General features: G+C 48.3%; 3 protein-coding genes across 4 annotated transcripts; all 3 read left to right on the top strand.

Moving 5' to 3' along the window:
* Nucleotides 1-862: 862 nt before the first annotated feature.
* LOC136951986 (uncharacterized) lies at nucleotides 863-4,093 on the top strand. Its single transcript, XM_067246658.1, has 4 exons — nucleotides 863-1,005; nucleotides 2,167-2,220; nucleotides 2,747-3,295; nucleotides 3,828-4,093. Exons 1-4 carry the CDS (start codon nucleotides 975-977, stop codon nucleotides 4,091-4,093), a joined length of 900 nt encoding a protein of 299 aa, XP_067102759.1. The 5' UTR covers nucleotides 863-974.
* Nucleotides 4,094-5,179: 1,086 nt separating this feature from the next.
* On the top strand, nucleotides 5,180-12,012 carry LOC136951730 (reticulon-2-like). Of its 2 annotated transcripts, none has more exons than XM_067246312.1 (7): nucleotides 5,180-5,255; nucleotides 7,717-7,924; nucleotides 8,212-8,350; nucleotides 10,985-11,054; nucleotides 11,184-11,230; nucleotides 11,459-11,517; nucleotides 11,761-12,012. In XM_067246312.1, the coding sequence occupies exons 1-7, from the start codon at nucleotides 5,243-5,245 to the stop codon at nucleotides 11,834-11,836; spliced, it is 612 nt and encodes a 203-aa protein (XP_067102413.1). In that variant the 5' UTR covers nucleotides 5,180-5,242; the 3' UTR covers nucleotides 11,837-12,012. The 2 variants fall into 2 exon arrangements, with proteins under 2 accessions (XP_067102413.1, XP_067102414.1); XM_067246313.1 differs by lacking the exon at nucleotides 5,180-5,255 and adding an exon at nucleotides 5,583-5,791.
* A 3,779-nt stretch (nucleotides 12,013-15,791) lies between these two features.
* On the top strand, nucleotides 15,792-21,350 carry rhoub (ras homolog family member Ub). The gene is made up of 4 exons (XM_067245919.1): nucleotides 15,792-16,250; nucleotides 18,772-18,830; nucleotides 20,733-20,921; nucleotides 21,066-21,350. Exons 1-4 carry the CDS (start codon nucleotides 16,052-16,054, stop codon nucleotides 21,330-21,332), a joined length of 714 nt encoding a protein of 237 aa, XP_067102020.1. The 5' UTR covers nucleotides 15,792-16,051; the 3' UTR covers nucleotides 21,333-21,350.
* The last annotated feature ends 506 nt before the right edge of the window (nucleotides 21,351-21,856 follow it).

The raw sequence follows: 21,856 nt of genomic DNA, 5'->3' as shown, positions 1-21,856 counted from the left end.
GTTAAGAGTTACAGAAATGGGATACACCTATGTGTCTATGTATGTGTGCGTGATGGGGTTATGGATGTAGCAAAGTAACCAATGAAATTGCATCACACTGAGCATGGTTGCATAGACCCACTGCATGGATTGGCTGAGGAGATACAGAGGCAGGGCTTGTCAGAGTAGTACTTCTGCCAGACAATTTGTAAGTGCAACAGCTATTCCCACCCACTCACCAAGATGCCTGTGTGTGAGAGAGAGAGGAAAGGCAGAGAGACAAAGATAAATGTGGAGAGAAGGAAGGGAAAGAGAGAGAGAGAGAGAGAACATGTATTTTTAATGAGCTCCACCAGCAGTGCTGCTGTACAGCAGTCTTTGTTCAGACTGGAATGGAGGGGAGAGGAGAGGAAGGGAGGGGCAAGGAGAGGAGGGGATGCAGAGTCCTTGGCAGAGACTGACAGGGAAGCACATATGACAGACAGAGACAGGCTCTTCACAGATGGATGCACAAAATAGCAACATCACTCATGAAGGGGTGCATTAGTATGCATGCACACACACACACTTGCACATAACCATGGACTAATACATACAGCACACACCCATAAACACCCATATTTACACACACACTCACACACACGTGTACATGTACCCACACATGCACCTCTCCCTCTGGCTCTGAGCTATGAGGCTCTCCTGCAGCCACTGTTATCAGAGAGAGAGAGAGAGCCGAGGAGGGAGGGAGCAGGAGGGGGGGAGGGAGGGGCCTTTGAACCAGGGAGAGGAAAGGGGAGGGAGCAAAAAGGCAGAGGAGGAGAGAAACAGCATCTGCGTGAAGAACGAAGGAGGGAGGGAGGAAGAGCACACAAGGGAGCCAGAGAGAGAGAGAGGGAGGGAGAGAGAGAGCAGGAGAGAGAGATCCAGAGGAGGACTGTGTCGGTAGGAGAAGGGGTCTTCCAGACTGGACAGGCCCAGAGGTGCCTGGATGGAGCATGGGCCAGGTTCTAGGATTCTCCAACTGCAGTGAGTTTGTCGGCTTTCCCTCTGCACGTTTGTCTGCCCGTTTGTCAATACATGTGCTGCATTTCTCCTCCATCTTTCCTTCTCTCCCTCCATCTCTTTCTCACCTTCCCTCCCTCCATCTCTCTTCTGTCTCTTCCGGTGATAAACCTGTGGGTATACAGAGACCCACCTTGTTATTGTCTGTACTGCTGTGGAGTCATACTGCAGATGTGTGTGTGTGTGTTTGTGTGTGTGTTTGTGTGTGTGTGTGTTTTCTTAAGCATGGAGATAACACCAGTGTTTGTGTGTGTGTGTATCTATATCAAAGATAAAATATAAAGAGATGGAGAGAAGGATGAAGAGGATGTTAAAGGTATTGGTTGTGACTGTGTGCTTTCATCATTCACCCCCCTGACAACATAGTCTACCTAGTGCCCTTAATCCATACAGGCTGTAGACCTATAGTTTGTTTATTGTGTGTATGTGCGTCTGTGTGTTGATGCGGGTTTACTCCTATAATTTAAAGTGGTTGATTTATAGTCTGATATCAGACCAGCTAATGTTGTTAATGCCCCCATCCCCCCATCCCCTCTGCCAGCACCACACAGTTCTGTACTGTAGTCCAGGGCTGCATGCTAGCTAGCTGTTAGCATAAAGACAGCATTAGCTTTACATTAGTTAGCTAGCTGTTAGCTTGTAGATCAAATATCTAAGCTATTAATTAGCTTACTAGCTGTTGGCCTAGAGGCAGCATACATCAGTTAGTAGCTTGCTGTTAGCATTAAAACAGCATTGTGTCTGTACCCTCAAACATAAGATTGGATTTCATTTTGTTGAAAATAATGTTCCATGGGCAAATGGGAGAGCAACATTTGTCTTTGTAGATTCCCTTGTACTTGCATGAATGATGTATTCTATCTTTCTTTCAATTACAAATGTTTCCTCACCAACCTTAGATGTATTTCATATTGAGAGGGAGGTTTTGGACATCATGGACATAAAATGATGTTATCTCTTTGGGCTCATTTGCAAATAGACGTTGGCTGTAAACTTCTAGAAAGGACAGAGATACACAGGACACTGTCTGCAGTTTCATGTTCAACAATAGACAACTGTCAATGTGACAATGTTCTTCTTGCAACATGCTCCTTTCTTATATCTAACTCTCTTTTTCTCACACAGAGGAATTAGGTTCTGTCAACTCCACCCCCGACTCCACCCCTCCGTGCACAGACGGTAGGAGTGCACCACACTTCACAACAAATGCACCCCCTCTCATTCAGCATACTGCTGTAAATAAAAGATTCATGAATTCGGAAATAGACTTGCTCAGACACAGAACCACTTCAACTTCCACTGCCAGAACCACGTGGAGTCGGTCCACAGGTGTGTGTGTTCCCCTCCTCTGAAGCCGACTTCTGTGTGTTTATTGCGGTGATGTGTACAGCCTGACAAAGGGAGCCCCATCTTTGTCTGTAGCTCTTTCGTTCAGAAGCTGGTTACCTCTTTCCCTTTATCTTCAGCCCTCTGACATCACATGAGTATGCAAATGAGCAGGGCGCTGATGTCAAACACTACACGACAGGAGATGTTTTTAACAATAGTAGCACATTCTCTTTTCATGAATTAGGAATGTTTTAAATGATTAGTGATATATTCCCAGATAGTTTTTAAACACTGTAACGATTGAATGAAAGGTGCTATTGTTTGGTGGAGTTGTGGAACGTGCGTCCAGGTGAAAGGTTGTGCGTGTGTTCCACAGGTGGGAATGAGGAGTCTGAGCTGTATGAGCTGCAGACAGCCCACGACTGGTCTGAGGAAGAGGAGCGTAACAGAGGAGGGGGGGATGAAGATTATGATGACGACGGTGATCTGGCGTCTTCCCCGTCGATCTGGGGGACGCCTCACCAGCACTCCTTCGAGCTCACCTTCTCCTACATCGCCATCGCTGAGGCCGAGGCCGTGGGCACCACGCGCCACCACCGCGAAGGCTCGGGACGCCGCAGGGGTGGGGCTAGGGTAGGCCGCACCCCCCTCGTGCGCACGGATACCTTGGAGACCCTCCTCCCCCTGGACTCCCCCGATGTGGAGTGGGACCCCCACGCCTTCCTTACCCGCGAGGAGGCAGAGGAAGGGGCGAGGAGGAGGAGGGAGGAGGAGGAGGAGGAGAGAGAGAGGAGGGTGAGACTGGCGGAGTCAGAAGCAGGGCCGAGACAGTCCTCTCTCCTGGATGGAGATCTGGAGGATCTGGAGAGGAACGTCACGCTGGGACGAGAGAGGGGGAGGAGGGAGTCTCCCCAGCATCATCATGGTGAGGGGGAAGAGGGGAAGAGGAGAGGATGGAGGGGCGAGGGGGAGAGGGGAGGAGGAAGAAAAAGGAGCTAGGGAGGGGAAGGGTGAGGAGGAGAAGGTTTGGCATCCAGTTGTAGAGGAGGAGGAGGGGAGGGAGACAGGAAGATGGGAGCAAAGAGAGGAGAAGGTTGGATTATCAGTGTGAGGTTTCTAGAGAAGTGGAAAATATTTAGTTAATGACTCCATCTTCCTCCTCTGTGGACCCACATGCTGACACGTCCTTGATAGGATCCTGACACATAAATATGAGCTAATACTGTCTGGGTGTCTGTGTGTGTGTGTGTGTTAGCACTGTAAAACTGACAACCCATTGCTTAATCAGATCAGATAAATTCTGATAAGTAAACCTCATCTCATTGGCCGAGAGGTAGAATCTGCAATGAAACTATCATTCAGTTTATCGGACACAGATTCAACTAAAATTCGAACTGTACTTTACTCTATGATTTTGTCACGATGATGTCACTTCCTCCTGTCCCATCCCCCACCAGCGACACAGCCCCCTGAGTTACTGGAGACCCTCGTCACCGTGGATGCCACTGTCATGCTGCTAACACCCATGCGTCCAGGAGGCGGGGCCAGCAGCGTTGTTTCATCCACTTCCTCTGCCCCTATTGGTCAAAACACTCAGGAACTGCTGGTCAGCGAACAGTGGTTCTCGGCTCTTAGCCTATCAGAGGGCCCCATGATATGTGCCCATATAGCAGGTATGGAAGTGCCAGGCTCACAAATTTATAATTTTTACATTGTGACGTGATTGTCTTCTAATCTGCTAATCTGTCCTGAGACTAGGGCTCTTCGGATCCTGTGTTTTGACACAGACCAGTGAGAGATGTCGTGTTCTGGCCCCTGTCTACAGTGTGACCTCCAGTCCTATGTCCCCATACTTTCCCCATGTCCTCTGCATGTTTGTAATGGTGCAGAGCGCTCTAATCAACCCTTCAATCGATTGATTCGTCAGAGAATAAAGGCTAGATCAGGTTCCCCTCCGTCCCGGAATAGAATATTCCTTTGGAAGACCAGCCTGAGTGTTCCGTTTCATCTCCATGACAACCTCCCCTCTTAGGATTTCAGAGACCATGGATGATAATTACAAGGAAGTAATTCCTGTCTGTCTATCTGTCTGTCTGTCTGTCTGATGCAGAGAGAGTGAGGCAGGATGTTGGAAAGGAAGACAGACGGAGGGTCGAGAAAGAGATAGATTTCATCATCCCTGTTCAATGCAATCCAACTAAACCCTGTAGTTTATAGAGGGTGAGGGTCTACAGTCTCTCTCTCTCTCTGCTATCTCTCTCTCTGCTATCTCTCTCTTGTCTATCTATCTCTGCTATCTCTCTCTGCTATCTCTCTCTGCTATCTCTCTCTGCTATCTCTCACCACTTTCTCTGCTCTCTTTTCCTTTATCTCTTTCTCTCTCTCCCCCAGTCTCTCGGGTCTTTTACTTTCTCTCTCCACTCTCTTTCCCTCTCTCTCACTTTTTCTACTCCCCCTCTCCACACACACATCTATCTCTCCCCCTCTACCCCCCCCTCCCTGGAACATGATTCATTGGTGACCATTCTGTTGACATGTTGTCCGGGTTCTATGTATCCCCTGTAAAACGAACCATCCAGTTAATGCAGTAGAATGTTCGATGACATTCATATTTAACTCATTAATATTCTGTCTGTCTGTCTATATCAGTAAATTAATAAGAGTCTTGAGGGGGCTGGGCTCTACAGTCCAGGGTATTTTTGGCCAGCAGAGTCCCAACGAGGATTGCTGACAGAGCGGGTATGGGGGAGGCAGGGGGGTGGGGGGGTGTTGGGGAGGCAGGGTGAGTCCAAAAACAGCTTTGAGGACAGAGCAGAGAGAGAAACAGAGATAGAGAGGAAGAGAGAGGCGAGTCGACGGTGGAACAACCAAAATGGCCAGCAAAGGTGAGGCATCGGGGTTAAAGATAAAAGGGGATCGTTTGAGACAGGGGCTTTGACGTGAGGAGAGGAATGTCTGTATGAGGTTACAGAGAGACATGACACGTAGCAGCCAGGGGATGAAGTGTAGAGGTGTCTGGTCATTGATTACAGTAAGATACGGTTGAGTTACAGAGGCACGCAGGCAGGCAGGCAGACGGGCAGTCAGACAGACAGGTAGAAAGACAGACAGGCAGTCAGGGAGAGAGACAAACAGACAGACAAAAAGGCAGGCAGGCAGGTAGACATACAGGCACACAGACAGGCTGGGTATAGTTACTGAGATCGCTAGGCTATGAAGAGGCGTAGCTACATTTAGGAACTGTGTGTGTGGATTCAGCTGAGGTCTTGAGGAAGGGTTAGAGACTGGCCGCCCCCACAGAGTGGCTGACCAGGAGTGGACAGCGTGCTTGAACCGTGCCGAGAGGAGATTTCAAAGATCCTGTTTGACCGGTTGATTCACTGGGGAGTTTGAGATCACTGCAACGATCGAACAAATAGAGGTGTGTGTGTGTGGTCACCGAGAGGACTGCTAACAGAAAGGGTTTGTTTGTGTGTGTGTGTTCTGTGAGTTCTTTGAGCTTGGGATGTTAAATGTTTTTAGTGCCGATGGTTAATGCCAATGGTTAGTTTGTTTGTATGTCATTCATTTATTCATGCAGTCCATTGCTTGTATGTGTGTGTGGGTGTGTGTGTGTCTTTGCCAGTTAGGAGTTGGACTGCATTTAAAGGGTGTATTTTAGACTTGACTGGTCTCGCCTATTTGACAGTGTCTGTACTATTCTCAGAGTGTTGTCTTTTCATTAGGATTCATTATTCTCAACAGAATATCCGGCCATATGCTGTGAATACAACCGCCACAACTGTAGCTTTACCATTATCTTAATCTAGAATAGAGTCTGCCTGGTCTTTCCCAGCCAGTAAAGTTTCCAGGGTGCTTTGATTCATCTTTGCATGGCACTTTTGAAGTAGTTCCCTGGAGTTTGTTGGGGCAACATGCTGTACTTAAACATGCAGTACTTAAATCAAGTGCACCTCATGTATATGTCAGTAGCTTTGAACAGCCAGTAATTTACAATTTGTCTCAAACACACACACACACACACGCAGCTTGCCAGTGTGAGTGACGACAACACCAAACCAGCCAGCCAGTCAGTATGTTACAGCCTGTTGCTGTCTGTTACAGTAGCTGCACCTGTCCTGACAAGGGACAGGTGTGCTCCAGGAGCATTGTGGGTATTCTTAGTGTGTGGTCATGTTCAAATATAGACCACCTGTTTGTAAGAGTGTGTCAGTTTGGCCTGTTCTCAGGCTGGTCCTGGCACACTGACAGACAGATATGGTAGACTGATCTCCAGGCTAGCATAGCTATACCAGCGCTAAGTGCAGTGTGAGGCCATGTATTACTGTAGCCTTTGTTGATAAATGCCTTTCATGCCTTGCTATTCCTGAATTGTGTTTTGATATACAGACTAGAGCTGTGAGTTTGTGCTAAGGTAGGATACCATGTAGTGTAAAGCCTAGACTAGTTTTAATGAATGTTGTGTAGAGAAGGAGCAAGACAAGGAACGTTGAGGTCCAAGCCAGAATAGAAGGATTGGGGAGGGGCCTGGTAGCCACGGCTCCTGTTGCTGGGTGATAGGGTGTGGATAGGGGGCAGGGCCAGCTTGAAGACTGTCAGCAGGTGCTGCCAGAGTTCCTTTTCTCTTCTCTGCTTTCCTCTCTCTCTCTCTCTCTCTCTCTCTCTCTCTCTCTCTCTCTCTCTCTCTCTCTCTCTCTCTCTCTCTCTCTCTCTCTTCTTTCATCTCTTCCTTCTCTTCTTGTCTGCCCCACATGGGCTAAACGCAGCTCCAGCCCTGGCCTTTATCTTGCTGGGGATCCTGTTAGTCCTTTCTCTACCTGATACAGAGTGGTGGAGACAGAGAGTGAGGCAGAGGCAAAATCAGAAGGAGAGGCAGAGGCAGAAGGGTAGGCAGAGGCAGAAGGGTAGGCAGAGGCAGAAGAGTAGGCAGAGGCAGAGATAGAGGCAGGGATAGAGAACTTGCAGAAGGGGAAGCTGAGACCGAGGCAGAGGCAGACAGGGCCAGAGGCAGAAGGGGAAGAGGTTGACAGGGGCTGAACATGGCGTGGGTGGGTGATGTCTTGAAAGTAAAGACAGGCTCCACCTCTGTTCTGCTATCTTCAGCACCGTACTAAAATAACCCAGCTCCTCTCCCCCTCTGCTACAGCAGGTCCAGCCATCCGATGTGTTCTAAACGGTGGCAATCCACATCCCTAACTGTGTCTTTTGTCCTTGTTTCTCATCCATCTCTGTCAACCTCTTGCCTCTGTCCATCTCACACCTGTTTCCCTTCGGTCTTTTCATCCTTGACTTATCCTCTCCCCCTCTTGAACATCTCTCTTCCTCCTGTCATCCTCTTCTCCCCAGTGATGGACCTGATCTACTGGAAGGACACGGAGCGCACAGGCATGGTGTTTACAGGTCTGGTGGTGGGCCTGCTGTCCCTGTTCCAGCTCAGCCTGATCACCGTGGTGTCCTCCTTGTCCCTGGCCGCCATGTGTTTCACCATCTCCGTACGCATCTACTACAAACTGCTGAGTCTCATCAACGTTGGCGACGGCCAGCACCCCTTCAAGTAAGGCTCTGACCCCACCCACAGGTGTCCATGCTGTTTTTGAATAGATGAGTTGCACCTCATGTACTTTTTGATATAAATCAAGTTCACCCAGAAGTGGACAGATTTACAGCTACTGCTTTTTCTTTATGAATCTCTTCCTCTCATCATAATTCCCCTCCCTCTCTTCCTGCCTTCTCCTCTCCTCTCTCTTTCTCCACTCATCCCCTATTTCTCTGCCCTCCCTTCTCTCCTTTCTCTTCACCTTCTCTCTCTTCCTACCCCCCCCCCTTATCTGTGCCCCCCAGGGCCTACCTGGACATGGACATATCTCTGGCAGGGGAGCAGACTGAGCAGTACATGCAGAGAGCCATCGTGATGACGGTCTCTGCCATCAACACCTTAAAGGGGCTCATATGTGTCGGCAGCTTCTTCGACTCCCTCAAGGTGAGACAGCCATCTGGGTATTGACCCTCCCCTGCATCAAGGGGTTTGATTGGCCGACATGAAAGTGTTTCTGTCTTAGAGAGAGAGACAATCCGGGGTCCCTTTCCTTTTGTCTGTTTCTTTCTCTCTTCCTCTCTCTCTTCCTCTCCATCTCTCCCTGTTGTCTCCCATTCATTATGTTTTTCTGTCCCTCTCTCTGTTATTTCAGTCTCTCCCCAGTCTCTGGAACCTTCTTCAACCTCTGTGTTTACAGGAGTTTGTCTTGTCACAAACCATCAGCATCACCTTTAAACACTCCTCACCCTGCCCTCTCGCTCGCCCCCACTCTTTCATTAGTGTAGACATCCCTCTTCTCCTTTCCCTCCCTCGTTCACTGAGCCTGACAGTATGGTTGCCAGCTCAGAGAGGAGAAAGGCTATGCCGGGGGCATTCCACCCCTTGATTATCTCTCTCTTCTGCTCTTTCTATCTCTCCCTTTCTCTCTATCTCTCTTTTTATCTCCCTCCCTCACTCTCCCTCTTCCTCTCCATTGCTCCCTGTTATTTTATGCTTCTCCAACTCCCCTCTCTCCCTTTCTCTCTCTATCTTTGCAGTGCAAACATCCCTCTTCCTCTCTTCTCCTCTCCTCCTATGTCTTCTCTTTTTCTCTCTGAATAGAAAGGCCAGGACACCGCCCCCTGTTGCTATACTCACAATCGACTGCAGCATAACTCATTACCATAACAACCATGTTCTTCTGCGTGCTTCCTCAAATGACATCTCTCCTTAGATGTGTATCATGCAGCTCTTATCTATTACATTAGTAGCATCCATACTTTAGGCTCCTATTATTTTATAGGTTCTCCTCTGTGTCCTGCTTTCTGTTCTGCTCTGTATTCTGGACAGGGTTCTTTCCCTGGTTCTTCCTTGCCTTCTATCTTGGGTTCTATCTGACATGCGTTCTGTTCTGGATCATCCCTTGGCTTGTGGGTTCTCCACTTGGTTCTCCCATTGGTTCTGTCCTGGGTTCTATCCTGGCTTTTTTGCTGCTGTGGGTCTGCTGTGGGTCTGCTGTGGGTCTGCTATGGGTCTGCTGTGGATCTGCTGTGGGTCTGCTGTGGGTCTGCTGTGGGTCTGCTATGGGTCTGCTGTGGATCTGCTGTGGGTCTGCTGTGGGTCTGCAGTGGGTCTGCTGTGGATCTGCTGTGGGTCTGCTGTGGGTCTGCTGTGGATCTGCTGTGGGTCTGCAGTGGGTCTGCTGTGGGTCTGCAGTGGGTCTGCAGTGGGTCTGCTGTGGGTCTGCAGTGGGTCTGCTGTGGGTCTGCAGTGGGTCTGCAGTGGGTCTGCTGTGGGTCTGCAGTGGGTCTGCTATGGGTCTGCTGTGGATCTGCTGTGGGTCTCCTCTGGGTCTGCAGTGGGTCTGCTGTGGGTCTGCTGTGGGTCTGCAGTGGGTCTGCAGTGGGTCTGCTGTGGGTCTGCTGTGGGTCTGCAGTGGGTCTGCTGTGGGTCTGCAGTGGGTCTGCTGTGGGTCTGCAGTGGGTCTGCTATGGATCTGCTGTGGGTCTGCTGTGGGTCTGCTGTGGGTCTGCTGTGGGTCTGCAGTGAGTGTGAGGACCCGATGTCCTCGTGTATTTCTGTCCTCAGAGCCCATGTCCCTTCTGACATACCACAGAAGCACGTTGCCACGGTAATACTAGATGTTCTGCACAGTTTAGACCTTCTGACTGATCCTGACAAACCCCATGCCCTCCTCTTTCCAGAAAAGTTACACCTAAAGCTGCAATGCTGATAACTGTAACTTATAATACTTTATCATGGATTTATATCCAGGAAGTTGGAAAGATGATTATTCACAAGACGGTAGTAGAGGCAGAGTAGGAGGGCTGTGAGTTGTAGAATGTAATAGAGCTGGAATGTGATTAATCTGTGCAATGAATCTAGATATCATCCACTCCCACAGTAAAACAACTCACATGACAAGGCTTCAGGAGCTTAGTCTAAACCTTTAGGGAACGTGTTAAGAATCTAAATAGACTGGGGTGGCCTACTTGTTTTCAGTATAACAGACACTGATACACAAGCCCCTCAGCACAGTCAGGATGGTAGCCCTGGGGGGTTGTGAGGTTGGGCCCCCCTGGCCCTGTTCCTGACCCCCCCCCCCCCCCCCCCCCCCCAGTTTGCCTCTGCTCAACCCTGACCTGGCCAGTATGTGACATACTGCACTACACAGGGGGAACGGAGAAGGGTGGAGGGGGGGTGACAGAGGGAAAGAGAGGGAGAGAGGGAGAGGGAAAGAGGGACAGAGGGAGAGGAAAAGAGAGGGAGAGAGGGACACAGAGAGAGGGAGAGTGAAAGAGAGAGAGAGAGGTAGAGTGAAAGAGAGGGAGAGAGAAAGAGAGGGGTGAGGGTGGTCTTGTTTTCTTTGAGAGAGAGGGGTGTCTTGTTTCAGGGGTCTTGGAGATATTAAAGCCTACCGCCTATCATCACACACACACACAGCACGCTCACACACAGCGCTGACACACACACACTGCTCAAATTTGAGTTAATGTTGGTCTGTAAGATATTTAAGAAATGTGTTTCTCATGAAGCTAACTGGGGGTTTCCTGTCTTTGCTTTCTATTTCCGGTATGTGTTTGATCTCATTGATGTCAGTTCCTGGCCCTGGTGTATCTGGTGACATACCTGGGAGATCTGTGTAATGGCCTTACTCTGCTGATCATTGGTAAGACACACACACCCACACATACACACACATACATGCACACACACACACACACACACATGCACACACACACTCACACACATTAATGTATTCCCTTCTTCTCTTTTCTCCTTTCTTCTTCCTCTCCAGGTGTGATTGCTGTCTTTTCAGTCCCACTATTCTACAGACAGCGCCAGGTAAAGTCTGTGTGTGTATGCTGCATGTACAGTCTATTCAGGAGTGTGCGCATGTGTGTATGCTGCTCGTACAGTCTATTCAGGAGTGTGTGCGTGTGTGAGGGTAAGACAAAATGAGAGAAACAGAAACAGAAAGAAACATGTTGCCATGTTATGTGCTTAGATACCTAGACGCATATCATTTATAGGGGCGTGTTGTTCATACAGTCCTGTAATTGTTTGTCTCAGGAACAAGTGGACAGTGTCATAGCAAGAATCCAGGCTAACATTGACAACATCAAGGACATGTGAGTATGGGCGCCACCTAGTGGCCAAATAGAAGACTGACAGCGTGCTTACTGGTATTTTTCCACTGCACACACTTCCAGTGAATCATGTATTGATTTCTGCATGCATCCCTGCCATGCATCCCTGCCATGTTAGACCTTTAGGAGAGAAGAGGATCTGTTCATTAATCTCTGAGACCGACTATCAAATGTGACATACATAGCAGGGGTAACAATCTCACTCTCTTTCTCTCTCTCCATCAGTCTCCAGAGAATTGCCCAGGGCGGTGGCCCCCTTCCAGACCCCACCCCTGGTGGTGCCAAACCCAAAGACCAGTGAAACGACAGGAACGAGAGGAGGATGAGAGGGGGATCAGAGGAGGATGAGAGGGGGCGATGAGAGTAGGACGAGAGGAGAAAAGGAAGGAGGAGAGGAGGAGGTGTCACTTAGATGTCTTACCCAGCAGTCTGTGTCCTGAGGGCTGGGCTCCTGAGTTTAGAGGGAGGTATGGAGGGGTGGGGGGTTTGGGTGGGGGGTGGGCAGTACAAGAGCTAAAAGAGGACGAGGTCAGTCATGTGATTCCCGGATGAAAGTTTACTGTTTTCATGAAGAGACATGACCAAGGTCAGCTCCTCGTCTTCATTGTCAACAGTCACCTGGTGTCCCGACCATTATGGGATGGCTCCAGTGAACCACAACTGTGTTTCGATGAGGTAACGACACCAGGGACGTGCGATCCATCATCGCCTGAAGGCACCTGCCACAGCATGAAGAGAAGAAGAGAGGTGGGGGGGGGGGGGATGTGTGTCAGACTCTAGAGTTGTAGTGCTTGAACCTGTGAAGGTGATGAGTCTGCAGGTTTAGAGGTCACTAGGTCAGAGCTGGTCAATCCAATGTTACAGGTCAGAGGTCACCCAGCCGGGGTTTAGTGTTTTTCACGGAACCCCCAAAACATGGAATCAGGATGTGTGTGTGTGTTTGTGTGTGTGCGTGCGTATGTGTACAGTAGGTAAGTTTACCTACAGCTTGCTGAACTGAACCTGTGTTACCTAAGAGCCTATTAAAATGACATCTGTTCTTTTTCTTTTCAGAAACGTATTTTGCCTTTTTCTTATTTCTGTCACCACACATTCAAGTGACCATGAACTCCTGATTTCTATCACGTGTTCTGTTGTTCCTCGTGTAGCACATCCTTCAGAGTTATTTTTCGCCACCCTCCATAGAAACTTCAAATGGTCCGGAAGTACATGATGTTGTCTGATGTAGGAGTAGCAAAAGTAACCAGTGGATTAATGATAATATTGAACCCTATATTCCCATTGGTAGCCTACTTTAAGGTATGGATACAGTTTGCCTCCTGTGTCCCATGTGATATCACAAGTATATAAGCTTGACACCAAAGAGCTTGTGAACAAAACAGAAAGAGAATCAGTCATGCATCAAATTCTATTTAATTGTTGATCCAGTCAGTCTCTACTATCATCTCCATCTCTTCTTCTTTCTCTTTATCTCCTCTCCTTCTATCTCTCCAGAAGACATCCTTAGTGCTCACTAACAGTAGGTGCCTTTCTAACTGCAGATGTAAGCCTAGCCCACCAGTAGTGCATGGCAGCGACCCATCCTCCAGTTAGACCTCACAGCATCCAGAAACATCTCCCATTTCATTCCATCTACACTGCTTCATCTCAGCTAACACCTCCCCAGAAACTCAAAACAGCCTGTTCAGTGTAGAATGATAACATGACATCTCAATGATGTAATTCACAACGATGTGCGTATCATCGCGTCACTCCCATTTGTGATGTCACATTTCCAAGGAATGCAGCATCTAGGGTCTATGCTCATCTCTGTTAGGCTCCTGCACTCCTTTCTGCCTCAGGACTGTGTGTGTGGACTGTGGTCCCACACTGGATACAGGACTGTGTGTGTGTGGACTGTGGTCCCATGCTGGATACAGGACTGTGTGTGTGTGGACTGTGGTCCCACGCTGGATACAGGACTGTGTGTGTGTGGACTGTGGTCCCACGCTGGATACAGGACTGTGTGTGTGTGGACTGTGGTCCCATGCTGGATACAGGACTGTGTGTGTGTGGACTGTGGTCCCATGCTGGATACAGGACTGTGTGTGTGTGGACTGTGGTCCCATGCTGGATACAGGACTGTGTGTGTGTGTGGACTGTGGTCCCATGCTGGATACAGGACTGAGTTAGAAATACACTTCCTGTACTGCTACCCTCCTGTAGGTTTTTAAAATGTGTACTCCAACCGTAATTATACTTATTCTGCATATCAGCAAGCAAACTATGTAAATTATGATAATAGGGTCTAATATTATAATTAATGATGTACAAAGTCATATAATTATGTGTTTGTCAGATTCGGGTGTGTGGGACTGGGACTGGAATGAAAACCTACAGCAGGGTAGCTGTCCAGAAGCATTGTAAGAGAGTGCTGCTAGAGTGATGTTCAGACTCTAGTAAATTTCATTACTAACACGATGTCTGGGCTCAGATTGCAGAACAAAACAAGTCTCTCCTTCTGGAGACCTCTTGGATGGTTGGTCATTGGTCTTGTGTTGGAATTTTTTCAACTGTTGCATGTCAAGGTGTGTTGGGATTTTCAACAGGAACAACAGAGCGGTTGAAATTCCAGTGTTCACATAAATTGGTAAATCGGTGATTAGTCCCCCCCCCCCCCCCGTGACTTACCATGTATTACCAGGGGTGCCGTAACGGGGTGGAAGATGAGGATGACTCTAAGGGCCCTGGTCAGACAGGGGCTGAACCCCATACTTTCTGTATGATCTTGATGTTGGGGCCTGGAGTACAAATTAGCAAGGGTGCCCAGAAACCCTAGAGGGGCCCCTGTGTTGGATAGCACTTTCACAATGAACACTCGTCATGATCTGTGAGCTCTAACTCTCAGTGTTTAGAGCTATACACACTGCATTTCTCTTTGACATTTCGGCAAGCTTTCTGCATTTGAAGGCTGAAGATGTCACAGTGTATGAGTCAAGGATATGAGATCTTACTCTTTAGTCTTACTGTAAACATTTGCCGTAGTTTTATCCCACACTCAAGGTTTCTTTTGTATTCAGACCAATCGAGAGTGTAGCCCAACTTTTAACCATGCAATAATACATTAAAGAAAGTCTTAAATGAAAGAAAAATGAATAAAGATTTTGACATGAATTTTGTGTTTGGTGATATCCTTTTGTTCTTCTAAATGAAAGAAAATCTTGCATCCACGATGCAATATGGATCCTTCTTTAGCCACAAGGAGGCGACATGGGTCAACCTAACAGCAGCGCACAGCTGTGTCGCTCCCCCTTTCTAGACCATGTATAAAACAAGGCCGTAACCATGAAGTCAACATTGGGGGGGGCGAAATCTGCTGGGGAGTCTGAGGGTCCCCCCTAAAAACGTTTAACGTTTAATTATGAATATGATAATTTGTTTATGATAATTTCGGACAGCGTGCGTGGTTGCCTGTCGTAGCATAGCACAATTATATATTTTGTATTTTTATTTTTATATCAATATTGGGGGGGGGGTGTTTGGACAGTGACTCCGCAGGATATATTGTAGCCAACACATGCCAAGTGACACGGGGATATCTTTAGACGCGTTAAAGGGAATCACCCGACGGTAAAATAGACCAAAAGTGACAGAACAGACTAAAAAAGCATGCCAGCTTTACTTACGTTATCGTTGCTAGCTACAGATGAGTGTACACAGCATACAGTCCTCACCTAGGCCTAACTAGAAGGCTCGCCCGCTGCGCTGTTGAAAGGTCAGAGAGTGACAAAATAGATAAGATAACAGCGTTTTTAAAATGGCAACACGAGGACAAGTCTCAACATGACTTAGTTGTCCTGCGGCGATCCTAAACTAGTCTCCGGAAACATAATTTGTCGACTTGGGTCTGTTAAACCATAATTCACTAGCAATGTTTTACTGGCTAGGGCCTACAGTATTGTTTTGTTAGTTTATGCAATGCAGGCCTATGTTGATTGATACAGATTCAAGTTTCCTCGAGTGTCCTGTAGGCAACCTTTTATGTAGACAGCTTGGATAACGGATGAATGTGTTTATAATCATAGGTTCTAAACAAACAATAGGCCTATGCTAAATCAGGCCCACTTCCAATAAATAACATGAATAATGAATGAAATGACAGGCTACCGCCCACAGAGCTGCGTACCTTCTTCAAATCCACGCGCGCTTCCTTTCTGAACTCCGATGGGAGTAAAGGGAGGAGATATGCAAATAGATTGAGTTTATAAAGTAACCCGTCACTCCTCTGTGTAACGAGTGGATGCAAATGGTCCAAAAGTAGCCTACGTTTCGGTACCACACAAAAGGAATAGCAGCCGTGGGGACGAGGCAACATATAGTACAGGCTACATGCGGTGGCCAGGCTTTATCTTCGCTTGATTTTGTTTCACTGACAACTTTTATATTGACTTTTCTCATGGTGGTCTTTTTATATGCTCCTCGCGGAGTGAGCAGACATCGTCGGGGTTCAGCTTGTTGACTGTCACCTTCTGTCCAGATGGAATACAGCAAGACCATGGCTCCGCCAGTGCCGCCGCACAACACCAAGAGTTCCCGTCCAGGACAGGGCCAGGAGCGGGTGCTGAAGTGCGTACTGCTTGGCGATGGAGCGGTGGGCAAAACCAGCTTGGTTGTCAGCTACACAACGAATGGATATCCGACAAAATACGTCCCGACCGCCTTTGACAACTTCTCAGGTAAAACAAACGTATCAACACCCTAAATCTACTTTTCTTTAGACCTTTCCCCATTTGTCCTGCAATCAATTTTCTACGTGTCTTATAAATCTTTTTTTGTGCACTTTGGAGGAATCTATAGCTTGCATTAATCATGTGAACAGCCCTCTCTGACCTCTCACCATAAAATAATTAGCTTCTGCAAGATTGTGGCTTTGATAGCCTGCATTGTTATGAGTTATAAATCATCTTAGACTCAACTTAAAAAAAAACTTTTACTGAACTTAGCGATAATGCATGCATGTTTGGCTATGTGACTATAGGCTATTGATAATGTCACAACCTCATGCCCGTGTAATAGCCAAGTAACAAATGCCATATGTTGTTTTTATTGTAGTAGCCTAACAGCCCGTCGATAATCAATCTTAACAGTAACATTGTATCAAGAGTAACGAGGTCCCGCTCCCCGCTCGCTGGCTAAGCAATGCTTCACTCGGCTCACCCACCTTTCTGTCACTGTCTAGCAGAGATTCTAAATCAAACTGTCCGTTTGCTTCCTCAGTGAAGATTCTAACTGCATGGCAAATTACATTTTTCGAAAAATTACCACCAGATAGCCTGCTTAATAGGCTTTTACAAAACAGATGGGAGAGAGAGCGAGAGAGAGTGAAAAAGGTAGACAGAAAGAGAGTGAGAGAGAAAGAGAGAGAGAGAGATAGAGAGAGAGTGAAAGAAAGAAAGAGAGAGAGAGAGAGAGAGAGAGAGAGAGAGAGAGAGAGAGAAAGGAAGGAAGGAAGGAAGAAAGGGAGAAAGGGAGAAAGGGAGAGAAGTACTTTAAGGGTACTTGTTGAAACTAACCAGAGTTGGCATGAGATTAAATCGCCCGCAGGATCGGCGTTATCTGCTCATTATTGCTTAGCTTCCCTGTGTTCTGAAACTCCCTTTGAAGTTTTGCACTTAACAGCAATCTCAGGAATACTCCCTCAAGACTTCACCTCAGACTGAAGTGACAATTACTATATAATTACCACATAATTGTCTGTTGGTTTTACAATATCACACCCATACCATGCACCCTTAATTTGGTCCTTCAGGTCAGTGTAAACGTATTACCTTCATAGACCACAACTTTGGTCAGAGACCCAACTTTGATCCATCTCTCTCTACTTCTCTCTCTTTCTCTCTATCTATCTCTATCTCCATGCCCTCTAAATTCCAATCCTAAACTCTCAGCAGCACACACTTTTTTCTATCTCACACATAACCACACATGCAGGAAGGGACATGAGGGTCAGAGATTGCACAACTGCCTATTGTTGTCAGCCTTGACCCAAGGCCCTCTCTCTCTCTCTCTCTCTCTCTCTCTCTCTCTCTCTCTCTCTCTCTCTCTCTCTCTCTCTCTCTCTCTCTCTCTCTCTCTCTCTCTCTCTCTCTCTCTCTCTCTCTCTCTCTCTCTCTCTCTCTGTCTCTCTCTCTGTCTCTCTCTCTCTCTCTCTCTCTGTCTCTCTCTCTCTCTCTCTCTCTCTCTCTCTCTCTCTCTCTCTCTCTCTACCACTCTGGAGAGGGTACATCTGTTACCAGGACTCAGGGCTGAGATTGTCTTTCAGTCTGCGCGTGTATGTGTGTGCGCATGCGTGTCACAGAGAGGGATTGTAGTTGTGTGAGTCCGGGTGATGACATCACCTCTGTGCCCCGGCATCACAGTAACCCAGTTCTGTAAGACTCTTCTGTCCAGTTATGCAACACCACAGGTGGTGAGGAGATGTGTGTGTGTGGGGGTGGGGGGGGGAAGAGAGAGAAAGAGAGAAGGAGGGGGAACGGTAGTTCGGGCCACTCAAGAGTGGGTCGAATCAAAGGAGTATTGTATGTCATGGGTTTGAAAGCTATTGCACAATGGCAGCTCCCCCTGCTCCACCCCCCCCCCCCCCCCCCCCCCCCACTCCCTTGTGGGCTCGGGCGCAGTGTGTCGTCGGGGGCTGGCCCCTGCGCTGCTTTGATCAGGCAGGATGACGGTACGCGGGGGTAACCGCTTCCAGGCGATGCACATTGTTCTGGACGCAGCTCTCTCCATGAGCCCATGCTGGGAGGGAGGTGAGTCATCCTCTGGGCCGACTGGCTGGGAGAGGCCCGGTGGAAACACCTCAGCTTTGTTGTTATACTTAGAGAATAAGTGGAGTGCTTGGCTCAAGCTTCTGAGGCAGAATAGAGGACACACACATCAGAGCACCCTAGTAAACTGTTATAGCTTTTATCGTAACCTGGAGTGTGTGTGGGCGAGATGGGGGGTGGCAGAACGTGAGTGTGTTGAGGTGAATGGTCTGGGGTTCATTGCAAGGGGGTTTGTGTATCCAACTGGCGGGTGTTTGTTTGTCCCAGAAAAGTCTTTGGTGAATTGTCTTCTGATCTGTTGGAGGTGTGTGTGTTTATCTAGCAGTGAAGTCATGTGACTACTGTTCTCACAGCCGACATGACTTATGTTTGACTTTGCTCTCTCTCTCTCTCTCTCTCTCTCTCTCTCTCTCTTTTATCTCTGTCTCTACAGCCGTAGTACAGGTGGACGGAAATCCAGTCAGACTACAACTGTGTGACACCGCAGGACAGGTGAGCACCTTCCCCTCCCCACACACACTTTCTGTCACACACACTCACACAAACAGACACAGAAACTCCTCTCTTGGTCCATCTATCCATCTCTCTCCATCTCTCTCTCTCTGTCATAAACACTGTGACTGCGTTCATGTGAACGCAGTCCCATGACAGACAGGGGAGAGACTATTATTGTCCCCATTTTCAAAGAGGGGAGGGGAGGGGAGGAGAGGAGAGGGGAGGGGAGTAAGTAACATGATATGGTGTGCCAATAACATCTACATCTACCTCTACCCTGCCTCTCTCTACCTGCCTGTCTGCCCTGCCTGTTTTTTGTATTCCAACCTGCCTGGATGCAGTCCAGTTCGTTCAGAAGCTCAGCAGTTACATGGGCGCTGCCAGGCCAGTAGAAACACAGTATTACAACACACACCCAGCTTTGTCTGAGTGCAGATCTAATAACCACTGGAACTGAGTCAAGATCTCAGCAATTCCAAACACCTCTGAACACCCCCCAACACCCCTCAACATCTCCCCGCAAATCCCAACACCTCCCACATCTCTTACTGTAACACCTCCCACATCTCTTACTGTAACACCTCCCACACATTTCCTCCACATCCCCAGCCGGCCCTATAAGTGAGCAGAGAGGGAGGAAGAGTAAAAGAGATACATAGGAGACCAACAGAAAGAGAGGGGGAGAAAGAAGGAGAGGCCACAGAGAGATACACCATAGAGAGAGAGACAGAGAGAGAGAGAGAGAGAGAGAGAGGGAGAGAGAGGAGAGAGGCCAGGGTGATGAGCGACAACAGCTGCTAGTTTGACTGATAAACAAATTGACCTCCTGCTCAGGGACCTGCGTCACTATACTACACACGCACATGCACACACACACACACACACACACACACACACACACACACACACACACACACACACACACACACACACACACACACACACACACACAGAGTGGAGGTATGTGCTGGGCTATAAGCTTTGGTTGCATCATGATAATAACACAGTAGAGCAGCCAGATTCATGTTACTGCCTGAGCCCTTGTGTCAAAACAAACTAGTGATGGGAGTGTTTCAATGACATGGACTAACACAGTCCTGAGGACGGCAGGGGAGCCAGGCAGGGGAGCGGGCCGGCAGAGGAGAGGAGAGACGTTGGGTTTGCGTCAGTGCTCGAGTGTGTACCTGACAGTGGAGCGCTGTGTTAATTCTTCTTATGGGGAAAAGGGAACTGGCCAGAGCTCATATCTAAAGTCTAGTGTAAACATGCAAATGGACACAATCTCTCTCTCTCTCCCTCTCTCTCACACACACACACACACACACACAATCACATTCTCTTTCTCAGACACACTGCAGAGGAAGGATCGTCATCAGTAAAGAACCATTTATCTCACGTTAACTTGTCTTCAGCTTGTTCCCTTGAGCCAAAGCAAACTGCAGTGTGTGTGTGTGTATATTAAGCCTGGGGTGCAATACATCACTGCTGAGGTGGTCCAAATGCACCTTAACAAGGATTAAGACCCTTTTTCAGAATTTTTAAAAATCCCTCTGTGGATTTTGTACAGACTTGCAAAACTAGCAAAAAAGGATTAATTTGTGTGGCCTGATCTGGAGTGGTTTTCATGTGTTTGTGTTCTCCTTCTGTTTAACAGTCTGCTTTAATCTCACATAAACACACAACACGGCCTGCAGCTCGCAAATGTCACTTCTCTTTCTCCTCCTCTCTTCCACACTCTCTTTTTTTCTCCACCTCTCTAATGCCCATTCTTTCTGTCACTCTATCCAACTATATTCCACATATAAACCCCCTTCCTCTCCCTCTCCCCCCTCCTCTCTCTCTCTCTCTCTCTCTCTCTCTCTCTTTATCTCTCTCTCTCTTTATCTCTCTCTCTCTCAGGATGAGTTTGACAAGCTGCGTCACTTCTGCTACTCTCGGACGGACGCGCTGCTGCTGTGCTTCAGCGTGGTTAGCCCCGCCTCCTTCCAGAACGTCTGGGAGAAGTGGGTCCCTGAGATCCGCCGGCGTTGCCCGCTCACGCCTGTCCTCCTCGTGGGCACGCAGTGCGACCTGCGCCAGGATGTCAAGGTTCGCTAACAACCCATTAGTTTATCCGTTAATTGGTAACACCCATGACCCCTATTGGTTAATTGGTTGATTAGATGATTGGTGGATTGCTTTGTTGACACCAGTAGTCCAGTTTCAACTTTTGTGATCCTGTTGTCCAATCAGGTTCTGATCGACCTGGCGAGGCGGAGAGAGCAGCCGGTGGCGGAGGCAGACGCCCGTGCGCTGGCGGACAAGGTCGGCGCGGTGACCTACGTGGAGTGCTCGGCACTGACCCAGAAGAACCTGAAGGAGGTGTTTGACGCCGCCATCGCCGTGGGCCTGCGGAACTCCGAGCGCAGGGCGAGGAGGGAGAGGAAGGTGAGGAGCACGGCCGACAAGATGAAGATGCTCTCCAAGTCCTGGTGGAAGAAGTACGTCTGCGTCCAATAGAGAGGAGGAGGAGGGAGGAGGAGGAGGAGGAGAAGGAGGAGGAGGATGGACTGAAATGCAAACTGTGCTCAGGTTGATCAGCGCTGGACTGGGTCACGTCAGGGTCCCAGGGAGGAAGAGGAGGAAGAGCACTGACTCTGTGAAACAGAGATGGAAACACACTATTGAAACCAGATCAGAACCACCAAGACCATGACATACTGTGAGACCTAAACTAGTAGTTATTTAGCCCACCATTTAAACCACATGGTTTGACTTTCCTGGCCACCTTGAGGTACTCTGAGCCCGAGTAACCATGGTTACACGGTAAGGACAATATGGCTGCGTGTGACCTGTGATGTCCTGAGGGACACATGAAAAGGACCTGAACTGTGTCAAGCAGCTAGAGAAACTGAGAGGACATCAGAAGCCTCCAGAAGCTGGGCTGGTGTTGATACAAACTGATGTGGAAGTGGAGGACCTGTCTTGGGGTCCACCTCTCACTCAATACTAGTAATACTAGTTTGTATGCTAGTATATTCATA

This window comes from Osmerus mordax, chromosome 11, assembly GCF_038355195.1.
Source record: "Osmerus mordax isolate fOsmMor3 chromosome 11, fOsmMor3.pri, whole genome shotgun sequence".
In the NCBI taxonomy this organism is placed as follows: Eukaryota; Metazoa; Chordata; class Actinopteri; order Osmeriformes; family Osmeridae; genus Osmerus; species Osmerus mordax.
Note: the sequence above shows the minus strand (reverse complement) of the source record. Positions and strands in the feature narration are given on the sequence as shown.